The sequence below is a fragment of the Pipistrellus kuhlii genome, unplaced genomic scaffold, assembly GCF_014108245.1.
Source record: "Pipistrellus kuhlii isolate mPipKuh1 unplaced genomic scaffold, mPipKuh1.p scaffold_m20_p_2, whole genome shotgun sequence".
NCBI lineage: Eukaryota > Metazoa > Chordata > Mammalia > Chiroptera > Vespertilionidae > Pipistrellus > Pipistrellus kuhlii.
In genome coordinates, this window is record NW_023425515.1 from 42,291,967 (window position 1) to 42,313,254 (window position 21,288).

The window sequence follows — 21,288 nt, forward strand, 5'->3', positions numbered from 1 at the left end:
TTCATATCCTTACTTATAATTTATTTTTTAAGGTATGATGGCTAATAACTTTACCTACTTTTGTCCAACCCTATATTGTTGGCCCATCTCTTTTACCTCTCTTTTATCCTTTCTTAGCTTCATTCCCTCATCTGTGGAATGGAGCTGTTATACTGGAACCAGAGATTTCTACCAGATTTACCCATATCTATGCCAATGTGGGAAATACCTTTATCTCCAACACTGAAAATCTGTCTCTTGGGTGAAAATTCAAAATGGAGACCAGGTTTTTGTCTCCGTGTTGTGTATAGCTCCTAATACTCATAGGATTCTGAATAAATATTATGTATTTATTAATACAGAAAGCAAAGGCTGCTTGACTATTACATAAGAATAGTATTGATTTTTACTTCTTAACCATGGATTAGAAAAGATTGGTTGGGGAAAAGAAAAAATAATCCCACAAAAAGGAGCTAATAGCTGTATAGAGTTTCTCCAATGTACTGTGCCCCACTGAACACAAGTCCATTTATTTATTGTCACAACAGTCCTGCAAAGAAAATCACTCCCTTCAGCTGTGCCAGGAAGTTCATTATAGTGATTTTTTTAAAAATAAAATAATGAAACCCTGGTACAGAGGCAGCACATCCAGCATCTATTCTTTAGCCTGCTAACCCCCACTGCCACTATGATGAGAGATGCAGAGTTTGTTCTGGGCGACTACTAGATGATGTTATTCCATGTTCTTTCGCATTAGGTACAGCAGTGGGAAGGTGTCTGTTGGTCCCTTCTTGGACATTAATGCCTGATGATTATAGGTCTTTTTGTCGGATCTTCAGTAACCCTTTGTGAAATGATTTGATGAGGACCAAGAAAGAGCTTACAGACTTTCAGAAGCCCCTCTCGACCTGGGAACTGTAAAATTCTCCAGAGACCTCATTGTTTTTCTCAACTCCTCTGCAACAAAAAAAGCTTTGTAGAAAGTGACACTCATGCCCAGTGTGGCTCAGTGGTTGAGTGTCCACCTATGAACCAAGAGGTCACAGTTCCATTCCCAGTCAGGGCACATGCTCAGGTGGTGGGCTTAATCCTCAGTGCGGGGCATGCAGGAGGCAGCCAATCAATGATTCTCTCTCATCATTGATGTTTCTATCTCTCTCTCCCTCCCTCTCCTTTCCTCTCCAAAATCAATAAAAACATAAACACACACACACACACACACATATATATATGTGTGTGTGTGTGTGTGACATTCATATTCACAAGCTAAGAGAGGAATTCCACATGGCAGGTATTGAATGAAAACAAAATTGTTCCAAAATCCTAGAATCCTGGTCCTCTAATAATAATAATTAGACTCTGAAATACCCCAACTCTAACTCATTCTCTGGATAATTTGATTTTATAGCTTTATGTATCACTCACTATGGTATATGTTCTGAATTCAAACTTTGTAGGTTTGGTTGTTTTTATATTAGTGTTCATTTTTGTTTTTCACCTTTTTCTTTTTCTTTTTTTTTGTTTTAACATTTGTCTACATTTCTCTACATTATTTTTATTTATTTATTTTTTAACTAGCAAGGCATATAATTTATAATTGATATAAAATAGCAGTCTTTAGGATGATGTAAAGATACATGCTCTGACATAAGAAGGGAAACCATAAAAATCTTAGAAAAAGCCATAGGCAACAAAATAGCAGACATTTGTTGTAGCAATATCTTTACTGATACAACTCCTAGGGCAATGGAAACTAAGGAGAAAATAAACAAATGGGACTACATCACAATAACAAGCTTCTGCACAGCAAAAAGAAACCATCAACAAAACAACAAGAAAGCCCACTGCATGGGAGAACATATTTCCCAATGTTATCTTTGATAAGTGTTTAATCTCCAAAATTTATAGGGAACCCATACAACTTAACATAAGGAAGATAAACAATCCAATAAAAAACATGGGCAAAGGACCTAAATAGACACTTTCAAAACAACCAATAGATGCAAGACACTGGGATAGGGGTAGGGGGGAGGGCTGAGGAGGAAGTCAGTGGAGGGAAAAAAGGAGACATATGTACTACTATTTGTAACACCTTAAACAATAAAAGAAATACATGCTTTGAATTGAAGAAGGGAGGAAAACACTATTGGGAATAAAAATTGTCTTAGAAACAAACACTGACAACCCCTGCAGGATTAAAGCAGTAGCTCTGGATTCCCTCTCTCCCAGCTTGTTTTCTGAATTGGATATTTTTTTCCATATCTAGCAAATCTTATCAACCATTTAGGGTTGCTTCTTATTTTATTCAAATTACTCAATTAAGAAAACTCCCCCCCCCCCTTTTTTTTTTTGGTGGGAGTAATGTATGTCTAATTATCCCTTCCATCTGTTGAGTTATTAACTCAGTGTTGTTGAACAGTACAAGCAACATGATAATGTCTAATCCAGCTTCCCTCACTCACCCCTAAGTTCTCTCATTTTTTTAAAAGATATTTTATTGATTTTTTACAGAGAAGAAGGGAGAGGGATAGAGAGCTAGAAACATCGACATCAATGAGAGAGAATCATCGACCAGCTGCCTCCTGCACATTCTCCACTGAGGATGTTCCGGCAACCAATGTACATGCCCTTGACCGGAATCGAACCTGGGACCTTTCAGTCCACAGTCCAACGCTCTATCCACTGAGCCAAACCAGTTTTGGCATAAGTTCTCTCATTTTGATGGCTTAGTTGGCAACTATCAAATCTCAGCAACATTTTCTAAACCTTTGTTTAAGTAGCTCTCCTCTGAATATTATTTCCACTTAAATCATACTCTAGGAGATGTAGTTTGTAGATGTTTTTGAAAACTGGTGATCTATTAATAAGACACTGCTAGAAAACTATTAAGATATTTTAGATACTTTTTCCTACTGAAGAACAAAAAGGAATATATTTTAAAATATAAATATTAATCAAAAAGACATAGACTCATGGGGTGGATAAAACATCAGAAATAATTCAACAACTCACTTATTCCTAATTTCTTATATCTGCCTCAGCACAGCAGGTTCTCAGTAAATATGTAATAAATACAAATATATGAGTGGCTTTTCTATGGGAAATATCTTGATTGGAATGTGGAAACATAGATAGAAGGCAAGCATCCTAGATCTATATTCAGGCAGCTTTTATTTGTGCCACCACTCAGGGAAAAGTAAGTCAATTAATCTCTCTGTCTCTGTTTCCTGGCATGTAATGTAGAAATGGGCATGAAACCTCAAGAGGGTCTTGTGAGATTAATTAGTTAAAATGTATACCCTGTTACATAAATGCTAATTGCTGTCAGGAGCGTGGGTTGGATTTTCCAGTGACTTGGCTTTGCAAGGCTTTGCACATTTCCATTAGTCCTCTGTGCTATAAAAATTCTGCCTTAAGAAATCCTTTGGCTGAGGGAAATGATGACGCTGTGGTTCCTCATGTTCAGGGGCCAATTCAGAGAGAGCTTCCACCAGGGAGTAGACTATATAAGAAGGGACATTCTAAACCAAAAAGTAATTCACTGTGCCAATAATTCATCATCCCTTTGCTGTTATTAGAGACAAATGTGTTTGCATAACAGCCTTTCTACAGTCTTTGTTTCTGCTTGTGCCTGCAGAGAATCATATAATTAATTTGGAATTATATGGCACTCTAACTTGATGCCATTAATTTTGTATTTATTTGTTTATTGAATAATTTAAAAAGCTCTGACAAAATGCCCTCAGGTGGCTGGCTAGAAAAACTTAAAAATTCACAGAACTAATTTCAAATGGACAAATTCCCTGAAGAGGAAGCTCAATAATAATACCATTTTTGTTAACATTTATGAATACTAATACATGTGTTTTTAGTTCCTATTATAAAAGTGTCTGGCTCACTTTATAGATTTATTCATTTGGTCTATGAAACATTCCAAAAAGGAGATACCTAGAAGGTAATTTCTTTTCTCCTTAAACCATAATACATTTAACTTGGTTGAAAAGATATTAAGCCTATGGCATTGGCTAAAAACCTTGGTTGTTGATCAGCAAGTTTGCAGTGGCCTTTAACAAATGGCAATTTGAAAAAGTGTCTTCTTTTGATATATGAAATTATGTCATTGAAAGAAAAATTCTCCATTGCTTTATTAGTCGAGATATAGGCACTATGATTTGCTGCTGTAACAAATATCCTCCAAATCACAGTGGCTTAACATTATAGAGGTTTATTTTTGACCCAATTGCAACCCTTTGAAATTGAGATGGCATCCTGGTATCTCTGGTTTGAGAAATGACAGGGATCAAGTCTCCTTCCATCTTTTGATGCTATCCTCTTCAGAAATTTCTGTCCTGTAAGGTCTCATGTAAAGGAAAGAAAAAGCGCCAAAGATTATGCTTGGAGTTAGAAGTGGTATAGCATTTCTTGCCACACTCATTGGCTAGAACTAAATCACATGACTCAATTGCTAAGGATATTTAGTTTTCATATGGGCCAAGAAAGAGGAAAAAGGATTAATGAACATTTAGCCAGTCTCTGACATAGTCTGCCCTAATGATCACCAAAATCCCATTTCATACTTCTTCCTAAATTAGTCTGACTATATAATTGTTGTTGAGATATTGTACTAGCTCTCACAATTTTCATCTTTAGTTTTACAATCAGCATTCTCCTACTTTACAAAAAAAAATTCATTTACCACTTATCATCTATCTTACCCTTAATTACCATCCAATGCTATAAAGACCAAACAAAGTTGATAATTTATAATATTAGTGCCAGAAAGTCTCCTTTAATTAAAATACCATTAACCCCCAGAAAGTCATCCTCTTCCTAATTTACCAGTATTCCCTTTAAGAATGAGTCATGTGCATTATTGGACTACGGACTGAAGGGTCCTGGGTTCAATTCCAGTCAAGGACGTATACCTTGGTTGCAGGCTCAATTCCTGGCCTTGGTTGGGGCCTGTGTGGGAGGCAACCAATGTATGTATCTCTCTTACATCAATGTTTCTCTCTCTGTCTCCCCCACCTCTATCTCTAAAAAAAAATCAATGGAAAAATATCCTCAGGTGAGACTAACAAAAAAAAAGGAGAAAGAATGAGTCATGAAATCAGAACTGTCATCTGTAGGCCCAGTTGGGGTGATCTGAATTAGATATTGCAGAGTGGAGTTGCCTCTATAATCACCCAAATTTGAACAAATACTTTAGAGCTCTTCAGAGAGATGCCTTTAGGATAAAGAATATATTTTATGTACTAGAGAAGGCAGTAGTATCTTATTACACTGAGAAAACAAACTTAATATGGTGAAGTTCCAAATCCATGAGCTGTCCAATTGTGTCTCTCTCTCTCTTTTAAATTACCTAAATATATATGAAAAAGCATAAATATGCAAATTAGCTGGATGGCTAAATGACCTGTTGCTATGATGCAAACTGACCACCAGAGGGCAGGTGCTCAATGTAGGCGCTGCCCCTAGTCTGCAGGCCAAGATCACCTGATCAGGGCCTGCTGACCAACTGCTTCGTCTCTCCCCCTGGTCGGCAGGCTCTGATTGCCTGATGGGGAAAAGGGAACTGGGAGTGGGTGGCGGTGAACACAGGTGGCACAGTCCAAGGTACGTGTGAGCAAGTGGGGCTCCAATTGCCTCAATGGTCGCCCCACTCATAGAGGATGACCAGTGACTGGTGGAGGTAAGGAGGGGGGGGGGGCAGGACTGGTGAGCAGGCAAGAACATCCAACCTCTAGGTTCCTCCCCCTGGCTGGCTGGCTCTGATTGCCCAATGGGGAACGGGGAAATGGGGGTGGGGAGGGCTGCTGGCAGAGGAAAATCAGCCCTGATCACAGGCCAGGACTAGGCACCCTACTGCTACACAAATTTTGTGTGCTGGGCCTCTAGTACACAGTAACTCAAAAGTGAGTGACTGTCATTCCAACATATATTAATACATTTTGAAATTTTTATTTTTTTCTAACTGAAAGTAGGTATATTTCAGATGATGACACCGAGGATGGCTTTGCCAATTGTATAACATACTGGATATATCCTCCCTTCCTTTCTTCCTTCTTCCATCCCTCCTTTCATTATTAACATTTTAATCATACTCAGAGGTGTGCTTTTTAAAGCTGATATATTAAATATATATATATATATAGTTGTATTCTTCATGCTTTAACATTTTCTCCCATTAGTTATCTTCCTCAGAGTCAACCACTTTTTATTATTTTATATATTTCTTCTAATTATTTGGATCTATATTTTACTAACCAATTTGTGTAATTTTTTTATTTTTAATTTCAGCATTATTTCTTCACATTTTAAATTACACAAAATGTATAATTCTCTCTTAAACTGCCATTCCTTCTATTTCCTCTCCCCATCTCTTTCTCTATAAAAGCATAACAATATTTGATTAAATTTAGTTAATTAATGTTTTCACATAATAATGAACTGTGATTATGTTAACTTTGTTTTTGAAATTACTAATGGTCTTGCTTTCATATGCTTATTTTAATTTGTTTCTTTTAGTAACAGTTTTCATACTTTTCACTTGTCTTGCAGCATAATTTTCTACAATGCTAATCTATCTAGGCAATCTATCATTTACAAGTTATTATTATTATTATTTTTAATATATTTTATTGATTTTTTTTTTTTTTACAAAGAGGAACGGAGAGGGATAGAGAGTTAGAAATATCAATGGGAGAGAAACATCAAACAGCTACCTCCTGCACACCACCCCCACTGGGGATGTGCCCACAACCAAGGTGCATGCTCTTGACCGGAATCGAATCTGAGACCCTTGAGTCCGCAGGCCGACACTCTATTCACTGAGCCAAACTGGTCAGGGCCAAATTATTATTTTTTGGCCCTTTCCATTTCTTTCTACTTACACCAATCCATCACCAAGCTCTACTGCATAGCTGTTATCCTGGGATCGCCTTCACTATTCTTCAGGGGTCTTTCTTCTCTCTCTCTAATTAGATCCCTATTCCATAAATATATTGTTTCCTCTTTCTTGATTTTTTAAAAATCTGGTTTTGGTAGTATGCATCTCCCAGAAGATTCCCGATAAAGAGCACATGGAATATCAAATTACTTGGTCTTTATGTGTCTGAAAATGTTACCTTCACACTTGATGGTTTCATTGGGTTTAGACAGAGTTGGGAAATAATTTTCTTTTAGATGAATTCCTTCATTTCCATCCAGTCTTGTCTTTGAATGTTCCAAAGTCATGATGATATATGATCTTTTGGGTATAACCATTTTCCACCTCTTTCTTACTATCTGGCGGATTATATAATTTTTGTCTAGTTTAGAAAAGATTTTTTGTGATGTAAGTCTGTTTTTATCTACTGTGCAATGAGAATGAGAGGTCCTCTTAACTAGGAAGGTTATATATTTTAGTTCTGGAATTAATTTGAATTAGTTAATTGAGACTTTTCTTTTTTTTTAATTTCTTTTCCTTTGGGTTTCCTATCATTGAGATGATGAGACTCCTGGACTGGTTTTCTTATTTTCTTGTCTTTTTTATTTTTGTTCTCCTTTTTTAAGAAATTCTCAACTTTAACTTTCAAACAACCCATTTATTGCAATCATAGCTTTAATTTTAATGAGCTTTGCTTGTCTCTAAATATTTTTTGTTATATCATCCTGTTCTTGCTTCATGAATGTAGCAGTGCCCTAATTTTTCAGAAGATGTTAATGATGGCTGGTTTTTAAAGATTTTTTTTATTTGAATTATTTGGCTTTCTCTTACATTGCTTATTTGGATGTTACCGTTCATGGTCAAGATTTGTCTCAGATGTGTTCTGGGGCTATCTGTTCATTTATAAGAAGTGGTTAAAAAGCTGCTTAAAAATTCTAAATACGATCTTCCAAGAATGAATCAAGAAGAAACAGAAAATCTGGACAGACAAATTACAACCAATGAAATCAAAGCAATAATAATAATTTTTAAAAATCCCAGTTAAATAATTCATAAGTGAACTTTATCAAACATTCAAAAAAGAACTAACACCTATCCTTCTCAAGTTATTCCAAAAATTTCATGAGGAGGGAAAACTCCCAAGCACTTTACCAGGTCAGCATTATCTTGATTTCAAAACCAGATAAAGACACTACAAAGAAAAAAAATTATAGGCAAATTATTCTTATTTAACATAGATGCAAAAATTCTTAACAAAAACATTAGCAAACCAAATGTAACAATACATTAAAATGATCACACAGTTCCTTCTATTTCCACTTTGCTGTAAGTTTTTGTCATAAATAAATGCTAGATTTTATCAAATGCTTTTTCTGCATTTATTGACATGATCATATAGTTTTTATCCTTCATTTTGTATATGTGGTGTATTATATTAATTTATGATTATTGACCAAACTTGCATCTGAAGAATAAATCCCATTTGAAAGTGCTATATGATCATTTTATATCCCATTTCAATTAAAAAGGCAGAAGTAAAACTGTCATTATTTGCAGATGACATGATACTAAATATAGAGAACCTAAAAATTCTAGAGAACTCTAAAGGTTATAGAGAACTCTAAAGATATATAGAATCACCAGAAATTGCTATAAATGATAAATGAATTAATTTAGCAGGATACCAAATAAATATTCATAAATTGATTGCATTTTTATATACCAATAATAAATTATCAGAAAAAAAGAAATTAAGAAAATTCTTCTATTTACAATTGCATAAAAAAATACCTAGAAATAAATTTAGTCAAGGAGATAAAAATTTAGTAAGGAGGCAAAGAGGAAAAAAAATACATCTGTATTTTGAAAATTACAAGACAATGAATAAGGAGTTTGAAGAAGATACAAATAAATGGAAAAATTACTGTGCTCATAGATAGAAAGAATTAACATCATTAAAATGTCCATCTTATCAAAGTAAACTACAGATACCAATGACATTTTTGATAGAATTAGAACTCATAATAAAAAAAATTAATGTGTAATCACAAAGACTGAGATAGCAACGGCTATATTGAGAAAGAAGAAAAAAGTTGGTGGTATTAGGCCACTTGATATCAAACTATACTACAAGGCTTTAGTACTCAAAACAGTGTGGTACTGGCATAAAAACAGATACATAGATCAATAGAATAGAATTAAGTCCCCAAACCTACCCCTAAATGGTCAATTAATAGATGACAAAGAAGGCAACCACATACAATGGGGTAAAAACAGTCTATTAGGTCTAGTAATAATTAATGTCATTTCTAATACTTTTTTTAAATCGAATTTATTTAAACAATACAACAAAATTTAATCAACAATATAGTTGCTGTTGTTTTCTACTACTTGTGCCCAATGCTCAGGAAGCATTTTAATCCCTCTGTTGTAAAATTCTTGTGATTTTGATGCAAAAAATTCGGTCAATGCATTTTTGAGGCATTCTTCATTATTAAATTTTTTTCCAAGAAGAAAGTTTTGCAAAGAACAAAACAAATGGTAATCGGAAGGGGCAATATCAGGAGATATGCAGGTTGAGGGAGAACTTCCCATTCCAAGTGGTGCAGTTTTTCAGCAGTGATTCTTGCAGTATGCGGTCGTGCGTTATCGTGGTGAAGAATTACGCCCTTCCGATTAATCAGCGCGGGTTCTTTTCTCTTAAAGCTTGGGCTAACCTTTCCAATTGGGCACTATACACTGCACTTGTAATGGTTTGGTTAGATGGTAAAAGTTCATAATGAAGAATTCCTTTAAAATTCCACCAAACACACAACATCACTTTTTTCGCATGCAAGTCAGGTTTTGGCATGGGCTGCGGAGCCTCATTTTGGTCCAACCATTGAGGCCGCCTTTTCAAATTAACATACAGCACCCATTCTTCATCTCCAGTAAGAATTTGCTTTAAAAACGGCAAACGGTTTTGACGAGAGAGGAGCGAACTGCAAATTGTGACTCTTTGATTACGGTTGTTGTCGGTCAACTCATGAGGAACCCTTTTTCCAAACTTTTGGACTTTGCCAAGTGCACGCAATTGATTGGAAATTGTTTTTTGTGAACAATTTAAAGTTGTCGCAAGCTCTTGTTGGGTAATTTGAGGATTTTGCACCAAAAGAGCTTGAAGAGCTTCTTGATCAAAATTGGACACACGGCCTAGACCACTCTTGTCATCTAACAAAAAATTTCCCTCGCGAAATTTCTCAAACCAACGCTGGCATTTTCTGGCGCTAACTGCATCTTGACCAAGAGCACTACAGATGTTTTTGCAGCCTCACTTGCTTTTCTTCCTAATTGGAACTCGTAAAGCATGCAGTGCCGAATATGTTCTTCATCCGCCATCATCTTAGCCCTAGTTTTGCAACAAAAACCAAACCAAACACAAACTTTTTCAAGCAAAACTTGTTAATTGCACTTCACACGTTCTGTAGATACCACGTGTTTGAAGGTTATGTCAATACAAGTCAACGCCAAGCAAGATTTTAAACGAATGTTTAAAAACGACATTTATTATTACTAGACCCGTTATTCACCTTGGCTGGTGTGTCTCAATTGTTTGGACATTACCCTGTGCATTGAAAGGTTGCCAGTTGAATTCCAGTCAGGACACATGCCACGATTGCAGGCTGGATCCTTGGTGGGAGGGATGTGTAGGAGGCAGCCTACCAATGTTTCATTCTCACATCCATGTTTCTCTTTCCCTTCTCCTCTCCCTTTCTCTTAAAAATTCAATTTAAAAATATATATTTTTTTAAATAGCTTTAGCCAGTTTGGCTCAGTGGATAGAGTGTTGGCCCAGGGTCTGAAGATTCAAGGGTTCCATTTTGGTCAAGGGCACATATCTTGGTTGCAGGCTCATTCCCCACCAGGCTTATGAGGCAACCAATCATTGTGTCTCTCTCACATCAATGTTTCTCTCTCTCTCTTTATCTTTCCCCCTCCCTTCCACTCTCTCTAAAAATCAAAGGAAAAAAATATCCTCAGGCCAAGCTAGTGTGGCTCAGTGATTGAGTGTCAACCTATGAACCAGGAGTTCATGGTTTGATTCCTGGTTAAGGCACTTGCCCAGGTTGTGGGCTTAATCCCCAGTAGAGGTATATAGGAGGCAGACTATCAATGATTCTCTCTCAGCATTAATATTTCTCTCTCTCTCGCTCTCGCTCTCTCTTTCTCCTCACCCTTTATCTCTTAAAAACAATAAAAGTATAGTTTAAAAAATCCTCAGGTGAGTATTAACCAAAAAAATAAAAATAGAGACAGACTCATAGATAGAGAGCAAGCTTGACAGTTCAGCTCTGGTTGGGGGGAGGCTGGGATTGAGCAAAAAGGGACTGGGAACAAAAATAACTCATGGACATGGACATGGTGATTGCTAGGAGAAAAGTGGTGGGTGGAGGTGGAAGAAGGCATAAGGGGGATAAATGGTGATGAGGCAAAAAAATAAGGACAAAAAGAAAAAAATTAGAGATGACAAATTTAAAACTGACCATGTCAATAATCACTTTGAATGTAAATGTATTAAGCAACCCAATTAAAAGGTGGAAATTTTCAAATTGATTTAAAAAATCAAGACCCAACCAAATGAAGCCTATAAGAAACACACTTAAAAATATTTAAACATAAATCAATCAATCAATCAATCAATCAATCAATCTTTTTTAAATTATGGGGAAAAATGAACAGATGCATGCAAAAATTTAAACTAGACTGCCTTCTTACACCATATATAAGAATAAACTAAAAATGAATTAAATACTTTAATGTAAGACTCAAAACTATAACGCTTCTATAAGAAAACATAAGCAATATACTCTAACATTTCTCTCAGCAAGATTTTTCCCCCCGATATATTATCTTGGACAAGGGAAAAATAAAAATAAACAAATGGAGCTACATCTAACAAAAAACTGTTTTCCCAGTAAAGAAAATCATCAACAAACCAAAAAGACATCCTACTGAATGTGGGAAGTGATTCACCAATGATAAATCTGATAAGGGGTTAATATCCAAAATTTATCAATAACTTATACAATGTAATGCCAAACAAACAATCCAAATAAAAAGTGGGTGGAAGACCTGAAGAGATACTTCTCCACATAAGACATACAAATGGCCTGTCGACATATGAAAGGATGCTCAAAGTCACTAACTATCAGAGAAATGCGGAATAAATCCACAAGCTGTCATCTCATACCTGTCAGAATGGCTGTCATAATAAATCAAACAAGTGTTGATGAGTATATGGAGAAAAGGGAACCCTCATGCAGTATTTGTGGAATTATAAATTATTACAGCCACTATGAAAAAGATCATGGAGTTTCCTTAAAAAATTAATAATGGAGCTGCCTTATAGCCTAGCAATTTCATCCTGTTCCCTTTCCTTCTGCATTGGCAAATATGAAAGTACATAGAATGAGATTTCCTTAGCTTAGATCCTTTGATGTGCATGATATATAGCAGAGCTTTGTTATACTAAGTTACAGAAAATAGAGATTTGCTTTTGGGAATATATCTGAAGAAACCCAAAACACTAATTCAAGAGAATATATGCATCCCTGTTCACTGCAACTTTATTTACAATATCCAAGATATGGAAGCAACCCAAGAGCCCATCAATACAAATGGATAAAAAATAAGTAGGGATTTATACAGCAGAATATTACTAGACTGTAATAAAGTATGAAGTCTTATAATTTATAACAGCATGGAGAACCTAGAGAGTATTAAACTAAGTGAAATAAGTCAGACAAAAAAAAAAAAAGACAAATGCCATATAATTTCACTTATATATGGGAACTAAATAACAAAATAAATGAACAATAAAATAGAAACAGACTTATAGATAAAGAGAACAAAATGATGGTTGTCAGATAGGAAGGGTTTGGAGAGGTGGCTGAAAAAAGCTAAGGAATTAAGAACTACACATTGATAGTTACAAAATCATCATAAAAATGTAAAGTATAGCCTAGGGTATATAGTCATTAATATTGTCTTAACTATGTATGGTGCCAGGTGGGTACTTGAAATAGCTAGGGGACCATTCTGTAAATGACAGAATCATGTAACCACTATGTGCTATATACCTAAAACTAATAAAAAAAATAACCCTACCTAAAAAAAAAAAAAAAAAAAAAAAAAAAAAAAAAAAAAAAGAGCAATATGCAAATTAACCATCACTCCACTCCATAAGCCACACCCACCAGCCAATCAGAACACGTATGCACATTAACCCCAACCAAGATGGCTGTAGCCACAGAGGCTTGGGTTTCTCTGGCAAAGGAACAAGTCAAGCTTTCTGCTGAAACCGGTTTGGCTCAGTGGATAGAGCCTTGGCCTGCGGACTCAAGGGTCCTGGGTTTGATTCCAGTCAAGGGCATGTACCTTGGTTGTGGGCACATCCCCACTAGGGGGTGTGCAAGAGGCAACTGATTGATGATTCTCTCTCATTGATATTTCTGGCTCTCTCTCTCTCTTCCTCTCTATAAAAAAATCAATAAAAAAAAGAAGTCAAGCTTTCGACCTGCTCCAGCAAGCCTAAGCCTCCACTCAAGGCTACAAAGTTTTAATTATAGAAGGTAAACAAATGCAAATAGAAACGGCTGCAGCCATGTAGTGAGCAGGAGGCTTGGCTCCACTCCAGGCTACAAAATTTCAATTGTAGAAGGTAAATAAATTCCAGATACCAGGGCCTCCATTTGGATCACAGGGGGGAATGGCCAGCTTGCAAAACACCACAGGCCCCTCACTCAGGCTGCCCCATGCCCCAAGGGAACCCCCACCCTGATCCAGGACACCCTTCAGGGCAAACTAGCTGGCCCACACCCATGCTCCAGGCCTCTATCCTATCTAATAAAAGAGTAATATGCAGATTAACCATCACTGAAACACACAAAATAGCTGCCCCTATGTGGTCAAAGATCCTGCCCCTATGTGGACACAAGATGGCCACCACAAGATGGTCAGCAGGGGAGGGCAGTTGGGAGGCACCAGGCCTGCAAGGGAAGGCAGTTGGAGGTGATCAACCCTGCAGGGGAGGGCAGTTAGGGGTGACCAGGCCAGCAGAGGAAGAAAGATGGGGGCAAACAGGCTGTCAGGGGAGCAGTTAGACATCAATCAGGCTGACATGGGAGTGGTTAGGGGGTGATCAGGCTGGCAGGCAGAAGCGGTTAGGGACAATCAGGAAGGCAGACAGGCGAGAAGTTGGCAGGCAACAGTTCTGGATTGTGAGAGGGATCCCACCGGTATTAGGTCTAAATGGGCAGTCAGGCAACCCTTCCCCCGCTCCATGCATGAATTTCATGCACTGGGCCTCAAGTATTGAGTATAAATGTACTTGAAAAATAAAATTAAAAATTCTAAATATGAGTGTGAGGCTTGTTAACCTTGAGCTTTTCTGTTGGAAGGTGTGGAGGTGCAATTTGTTAATGGACCACTGATTCATCTTTTTCTGAAACCAACCATATTTTCCTTAGAAGATTCATTCATTCATTGTTTTGCATGGTGCAGTGGTTGTCAAACCGTGACTCATGAGCCACATGCAGCTCTTTGGCCCCTTGAGTGTGGCTCTTCCACAAAATACCATGTGCGGGAGCACACATACAATGCAATTGAAACTTCATGGCCCATGTGCAGAAGTCAGTTTTCAGCCTGAGTGAGTCTATTTTGAAGAAGTGGTTCTAACCCTGAGCCACACTCAAGGGGCCAAAGAGCCTCATGTGGTTTGCAAGCCATGGTTTCCCAACCACTGGCCTGGAGGGTAAAGGTCTCACCACTTCATCCTTGGAGCTGAATGGGAAAGGTTACTGAGTGCTAGGAGAGTGAGTTACAACAAAGGTTGTCAACTATGACATAGCTCTGATTGTCCTTATTTTACCACCCTCTGCTGTGTCCTCAGTTTTGAGGTTACTGATTGCATTTGCCAGGATAGAATAGATTATTCACATTGGTAAAACGCAAATCTCTACTTCCTATATCTTAGTAAAACAAAGCTCTGATATAATATATATATATATCATATCAAGGGTTCTAAGCTAAGAGTGTTTCATTCTCCATACTTTCAAATTTGCCAACCCAGAAGGAAAGGGAACAGGGCCCTTCAAATGGCTGATCCTTTAGAGTAGGGGTGTCGAACTCAATCAGAGAAGGGGCCAAAATCTAAAATCCAGCCTAAATCGCGGGCCGAATGGTTTACTGAACAGTCATAAACTGTCATTGTGATGGAAACGCAGCGGAGTGCAGTGATGACAGCGTGGTGCGGGCCACATTGCAAGGCCTGGCGGGACGGATTTGGCCCGCGGGCCTTGTGTTTGACACATGTGCTTTAGAGGGAATGTGAGTATAATCTTACAATATGTCTAGAAGCGAACACAGGGATACTGGTGAATAGCACTAATGTTTTTTTGTTTGTTTGTTTGTTTGTTTTTTGTTGTTGTTGTTATGTTGCTACTGATATCTCCTCCTGAGTCTTTTCTGTACTCTGCATTGCTGATTGGTTTGTTCTCCATTTTTTCCCTGCTGGCAGGATTATTTATTCTAACCAGGCTAAGCTTGTTACCACTTGTTCATTTTGGTGTTGCTGTTACCTTTTCTCCTGTCCTTGCTGTTATTTGGAGTTATGTCTTGAAAAGTAACTTTAGTTTTTGTGGAGTTTCAGAAAGGAATGAAATTGGATGCATGTATATAATCTGACATAGTTATCTAAAAAAAAAAAGTATGGTTATATTTTTCTATAAATTGAATGAGCTAATTCTGCAATTTTGCAGTTTGAAAACAGTTTAAAGAATGAACTAAGGTAGATGTTTTGTAAAGTATTTTAGTATCAAGTTTGAATTGATGTGGACAACATTTTGATCTCACAATACTTTCTCTGTATATTGGCTTTCAAAAGGTGTTTCTAAATGAAAGCAATTATAAGTAGAAACAATTTGTTGAGTCTTAGAAAAGTCAGTTTGTTAAACTTTCCAAATATAATATTTACCTAGAGATTTATTACTTACTCACAAATCCCTTTGCAAGTCATAAAGCTTCAAATCCTTTGCTTTTATCAAACTTAAAGTAGCCACTAATTTAGTTGTTCTATCCATTTTCTGCCATCACCAAAATGTTGCCTAACAACCATAAACTTTAGTGACAAACTTCATTTTGTCTGTTACACATGTATTTTTCTCAGGAGCTATAGGCTGCCTAGGCAGTTCTGCTAACAGAAGTGTGGCTTGGTCTTACATCACCTGTCAGCTTTGAAAGGCCAGACAGCATGCTGGTGAAGGTGCTGGTGGTATCTTAGTCAGTTCTGGCTGCTGTAAAAGAAAACCATGGATTGATGGTTTAAACAACACACATGTATTACATTTCAGGAGGCTGAGAATTCCAAGATCAAGGCGCTGACAGATTAGCGTCTGGTGAGAACTTTCCCCCCAGTTTGCAAGAGGCTTCCTTCTCACTTTGTCTTCACAAGGAAAGAGAGAGAAAGAGAGAGAAAGAGAGAGAGAGAGAGAGAGAGAGAGAGAGAGAGAGAGAGAGAGAGAGAGAGAGAGAGAATATGAATGTGGAAATAGGAAGGAATGTGAATTAGGTCTGTTTATTCAAACTTTATCTTCCAGAGATGTCAAGTGATAGGTCATTAAAATAATTTGTTCTGATAAAAATATAAATGGGGTATAAAACTCCAAAGGAGTTTAAAGACTGAATAACCTTGCTAGGAGTAAACTCCTTTTGTTCTTGTTTATGGACAGATTTTTCAATGCTTATGTTTACATAAAACATTTTCAAGTAATGCCTAGCTCCTCTCATTCAAAAGTAGCCCACCCTGATTATTATCAAGAGATGATTTCCAATACAATTTTATGTTTTATATTTACTAATTACTTATTCAGTTGAAAATATATATCATTTAAGTTGTATGTATTATTACCATAATAAAATTCAACTTTTCAACAAAGAGCATTATATATTACACAAAAAAGTTTAAAAATTCAAACAAATCTATTTTATTAAAATAAAATTATGTGTGAAGATAGTAGAATTAATACAAGGTCAAGGAGAAAAAGGAACAGAATAGACTTACCAAAGGTTAAAAGAAAACTTGTTTACATATTTCTAGATGGATATTGGTGTATGGCAAATCACTATTTGATTGACTATAATTTAAAAATTGGTATAACTATTTTAAAATATAACATTAGGATATATTATTTTTAATTTTTATGCTATGGATGAAAAGTTTTTTTAAGAATATATTTTATTGATTTTCTTACAGAGAGGGATAGAGAGCTAGAAACATCTAAGAGAGAGAAACATCAATCAGCTGCCTCCTGCACACCCCCTACTGGGATGTGTCCGCAACCAATGCACATGCCCTTGACTGGAACTGAACCTGGGACCTTTTAGTCCGCAGACTGACGCTCTATCCATTGAGCCAAACCGGTTTCAGCAATGAATGAAAAGTTTTAATGTCAGCTGAACTGTCAGGAATATTACATCATTAAAAATGCATGTGTATGTATGTATGTATGTATGTATGTATGTAAGGGTTGCGAGAGGGGAAAAAACTGTTTTAAGGTTGTTGCTTTGGGCTCTTTAATACTATATCACCCCTAATTTCCCTGTTCTTGTCTCCATATGATGAGATCTAGAACTCTCTATCCATATTTCATAAAAAGGTAATTTATTATCATTTTCCTGTATATACAAGTGGTTACTTTTTATTTTAAAAATAAATTATGAAAGTTATTATGAATTTATTCAACTGAGTCATTGAAATTATAGTACCTTTGTTCCCTGACAAGTGTCACTGAAACCTCTTGACTTCTTAAGGTCTGTTCTCTAACATGGTGTTCAGTAAACACACATGACTAGCTAAAAATCAGATGCGCTGCAGTTGTTAAACATGTCGGATTCTAAAGACTTAGTACCAAATGAAGAATGCAAATATAAAACCACTCATTAGTGCATAAAGAGTGTTTTGGACATATTATTGAGTTTAACAAAATATGCAAAAATAGTTTTGCCTGTTTTTTAAAACATTTTAATGTGGCAAGTAGGATATCTAAAATTACAAATGTGGCTCAGATTGTATTGCCAAAGGAGAGCTCAGATCTAGTCCTAAAGTCAGGATCCCTGCCCCCACAGGAGTCAAAGAGCACATGACTTTTGCTTTTCCCTTTTTACCATTTGCGTAACATTTTCTTTATTTCATGGCTGAGCAACACAAGCACGAATTTCCAATTATTACAAATATATATGCTCTCATAACACCTTGCACTTCTTAGACTTATCATAGTTGTAAAGTAATACTTATTTAAGGAATTAAGTAGTACTTCAGTACTTACTCACTAGACTAAAAGTTCAGTAACATCAGGAACCATGTCTGTTCTTGCTCGCTATTTTACTTACAAGGCTTAACTAAGCTAAGGGGCACATGGTAGACATTTATCAAACCCTTAATTAAAGAATAAATGATCCTTCTCGTATACAATGGTGTGTCTCGATTTCCAAAAGAGAAGGGAGTGTGATGTAACAGCTGAGATCCCTGCCCCATGAGATACCTATATGACTTATTTTTCAGATGAGATTCTCCCCCATATCTCTCAGAGTACAGTGGGATCAAGCTATTGAATCCAATTATTATCCAAGAGATAGTCATAAAACGGTAAAGGAATAAGGGGGAAGTGATTCTTTATTTCACAGGTGCCTGTTACATGTAGTTATTAAAGAGAGATGATTGAAGGAAGATGATTAGAGAAGGAAGTTCCTGGGAAAGATTGGGTACCTGGAGAGAAAATGTGAGGTGACTCACCTGCCTTTTCTTTTTGATTATTCCAGAACGCTGCGATGACTGGGGACTAGACACCATGAGGCAGATCCAAGTGTTTGAAGATGAGCCAGCTCGCATCAAGTGCCCACTCTTTGAACACTTCTTGAAATATAACTACAGCACAGCCCATTCAGCTGGCCTTACTCTGATCTGGTATTGGACTAGGCAGGACCGGGACCTGGAGGAACCAATTAACTTCCGCCTCCCGGAGAACCGCATTAGTAAGGAGAAAGATGTGCTCTGGTTCCGGCCCACCCTTCTCAATGACACGGGCAACTACACCTGCATGTTAAGGTAGTCTGACTTTTGGTGGTGACATTCTCTTTTGCAGTTAGTCCCCAGGCCTTTATCCAGATGATGCATGTGCCAAGAATCTGGAGAGCGGAAGGAAGCATCTAATGCCTCACCTCAGTGGCTCAGCTAAGTTTGGCTAAAAGATGCATGAGGAGAAAATGGTTGTGCTCCTTAGAACAGTCTTCATAGGTGGTTCCTTTTCAAACCCTGACATACATCAAGGCTGTCTAAAGGGAGAGCTCTGTTTATTTGCCCCCCTTTCTCTGACATTGGAAGCTGTCTACACCTTTGTCCCACTTGGAAGCATCAATTCCTAAGCAGGGCAGGGAGTAGAATCCATTTGTACCTGCTATTGTCATCTTTCAAAGCCCTTGGCACAGAATAAAGCACTGAGATGCCTTTTATAGAAGGAAGACTATCTGGGAGGCATCAGATATTTTTAGAACAGTGCTTTTCCAAATTGTCTACCAAAATTCCTCTAAGAAGCAAGTGGGCACCATATCCCTGGGAATCTAAGAATATAATGCAAAGCACTCTGCCAATATTTCTTTCAAATTCACTTGTTTTTTTTTAAAGTTCATTAAATTTTGCATTTTACTCCACAATATACTTATATTTCTTTTACTACCAATTAATGTTTTTGCTCTGAGGAAAAATAAATTAAGGCCTCTCTAAAGAATAATCATTTTAGAGCTTAGTTCTTTGGCTACTTTTCCCCTAAGGTTCCTTTTGGCTTCCAGGTGTTACTTTGTCTTTTAAATTCTCATCTGTGTTATGGAATTACTTTTTTACATTGTTTCCTACTATTTAATGAGTGTATGGTTTTCTAGGGCTGCCATAACAAAATACCATAGACTGAGTGGTTTAAACAACAAAAAAAATTGATTTCTCACAGTTCTGGAGACTAGAATTCCGAGATCGAGGTGCTGACAGGGTTGGTTTCATCCCTCACTTCTTGATTTGTAGATGACTATATTCTCTCCATGTCTTCCCATCTTCCTCACCCTCTTCAACCCCCCCCCCCCCCATGTCTTCGGTGTCCTAATCTCTTCTAAAAACATAAGTCATGTTGGATTAGGGTCTACCTGTATGACCTCATTTGACCTTAATTATCCTTTCAAGAGTTATCTCCAAATACAGTCATTTTATGAGGTACTGTGAGTTAGGTCTTTCTCATATGAATTTTGCAAGGACACTATTCAGGGCCTATAACAATGCAACAATTTAGAATAACATAACAATAAGTAATTCCAGACCTTCTTCTGGATGCCCCCTGCCACTCATAGGTGTTAACTGTTCTCTGATAGAGAATTAGGGCTGTGTTTGATAAATTTAAACTGTGTAATGATTAAGTGAAGGAGGACCTCATTTCTATCACAGAAACACATTTTGACCAGTAGGGCTTTGAGAGTCGCTAGAAACCTCTGAAGGCCTTTTTGAGGCTTTCATGTGACTGTTCAATTTTATTGGAGTAGACTCTAAACTGGTGCCTGGGTTTCAAGGAACTGCAAAGAGTCAAGTGTACATTATATCCTAGTACTTTGTAGAAAAGGTTAGAAAAGGTATTAGTGGAAAGTGTACTGAATGAGAAGACAGAAACCTAGATTACCATCCCAGCTCTGCCACTACTTAGCTGGTGACCACAACCAAATTAATACATATCTGAGAAAGTCAGCCTAAATGCTCTTTGAGCTCCTTTTCATTTTTTACAATTGCTAACCTGTTAATATTCCCACATGGGATTAGCAATTACCTGGGAAGGGGTCCTCAGTGGCTTTCTGGGTGACTTGATTTCTGCTATATAAAACATTTTAGTGCTTCGTTATCTATTTCCTTTTCCTATGTAACCTTCTAATGGTCTAGACCTCTTCCCCAAACTTTTCTAACCTTCTCTGACATTATAGGAGCAAAGCTGCATGGCTGTTAAGGCCTAAGTATACCCTTAATGTTTTGTATTCATTTTCAGATTGTCTCTTCAGTTTACATATTTTCTCTGTCTCAAAAGAAAAATCTAAAATTAAACTTGTCTGGCGGGAGCACCAGAAGCTTCTCATTGCTGTAAGGTGATTCGTAAACTGAGGATGACAAACTGGACCACTGAAATAATAACCTGATGTCTTTAGGCCAGTGGTCAGCAAACTCATTAGTCAACAGAGCCAAATATCAACAGTACAATGATTGAAATTTCTTTTGAGAGCCAAATTTTTTAAACTTAACTTTTTCTAATGCCACTTATTCA

At 37.0% G+C, this 21,288-nt stretch overlaps 1 protein-coding gene across 6 annotated transcripts in view; it reads left to right on the forward strand.

Moving 5' to 3' along the window:
* Positions 1-21,288, forward strand: part of LOC118722686 (interleukin 1 receptor accessory protein) — a 159,934-nt gene that overhangs the window by 85,770 nt on the left and 52,876 nt on the right. For all 6 annotated transcript variants that reach the window (XM_045583829.1, XM_045583827.1, XM_045583825.1 and 3 more), the window contains one exon: positions 18,764-19,049. In XM_045583829.1, the coding sequence (XP_045439785.1) occupies positions 18,764-19,049 (286 nt within the window). The remainder of the gene's footprint in view (positions 1-18,763; positions 19,050-21,288) is intronic.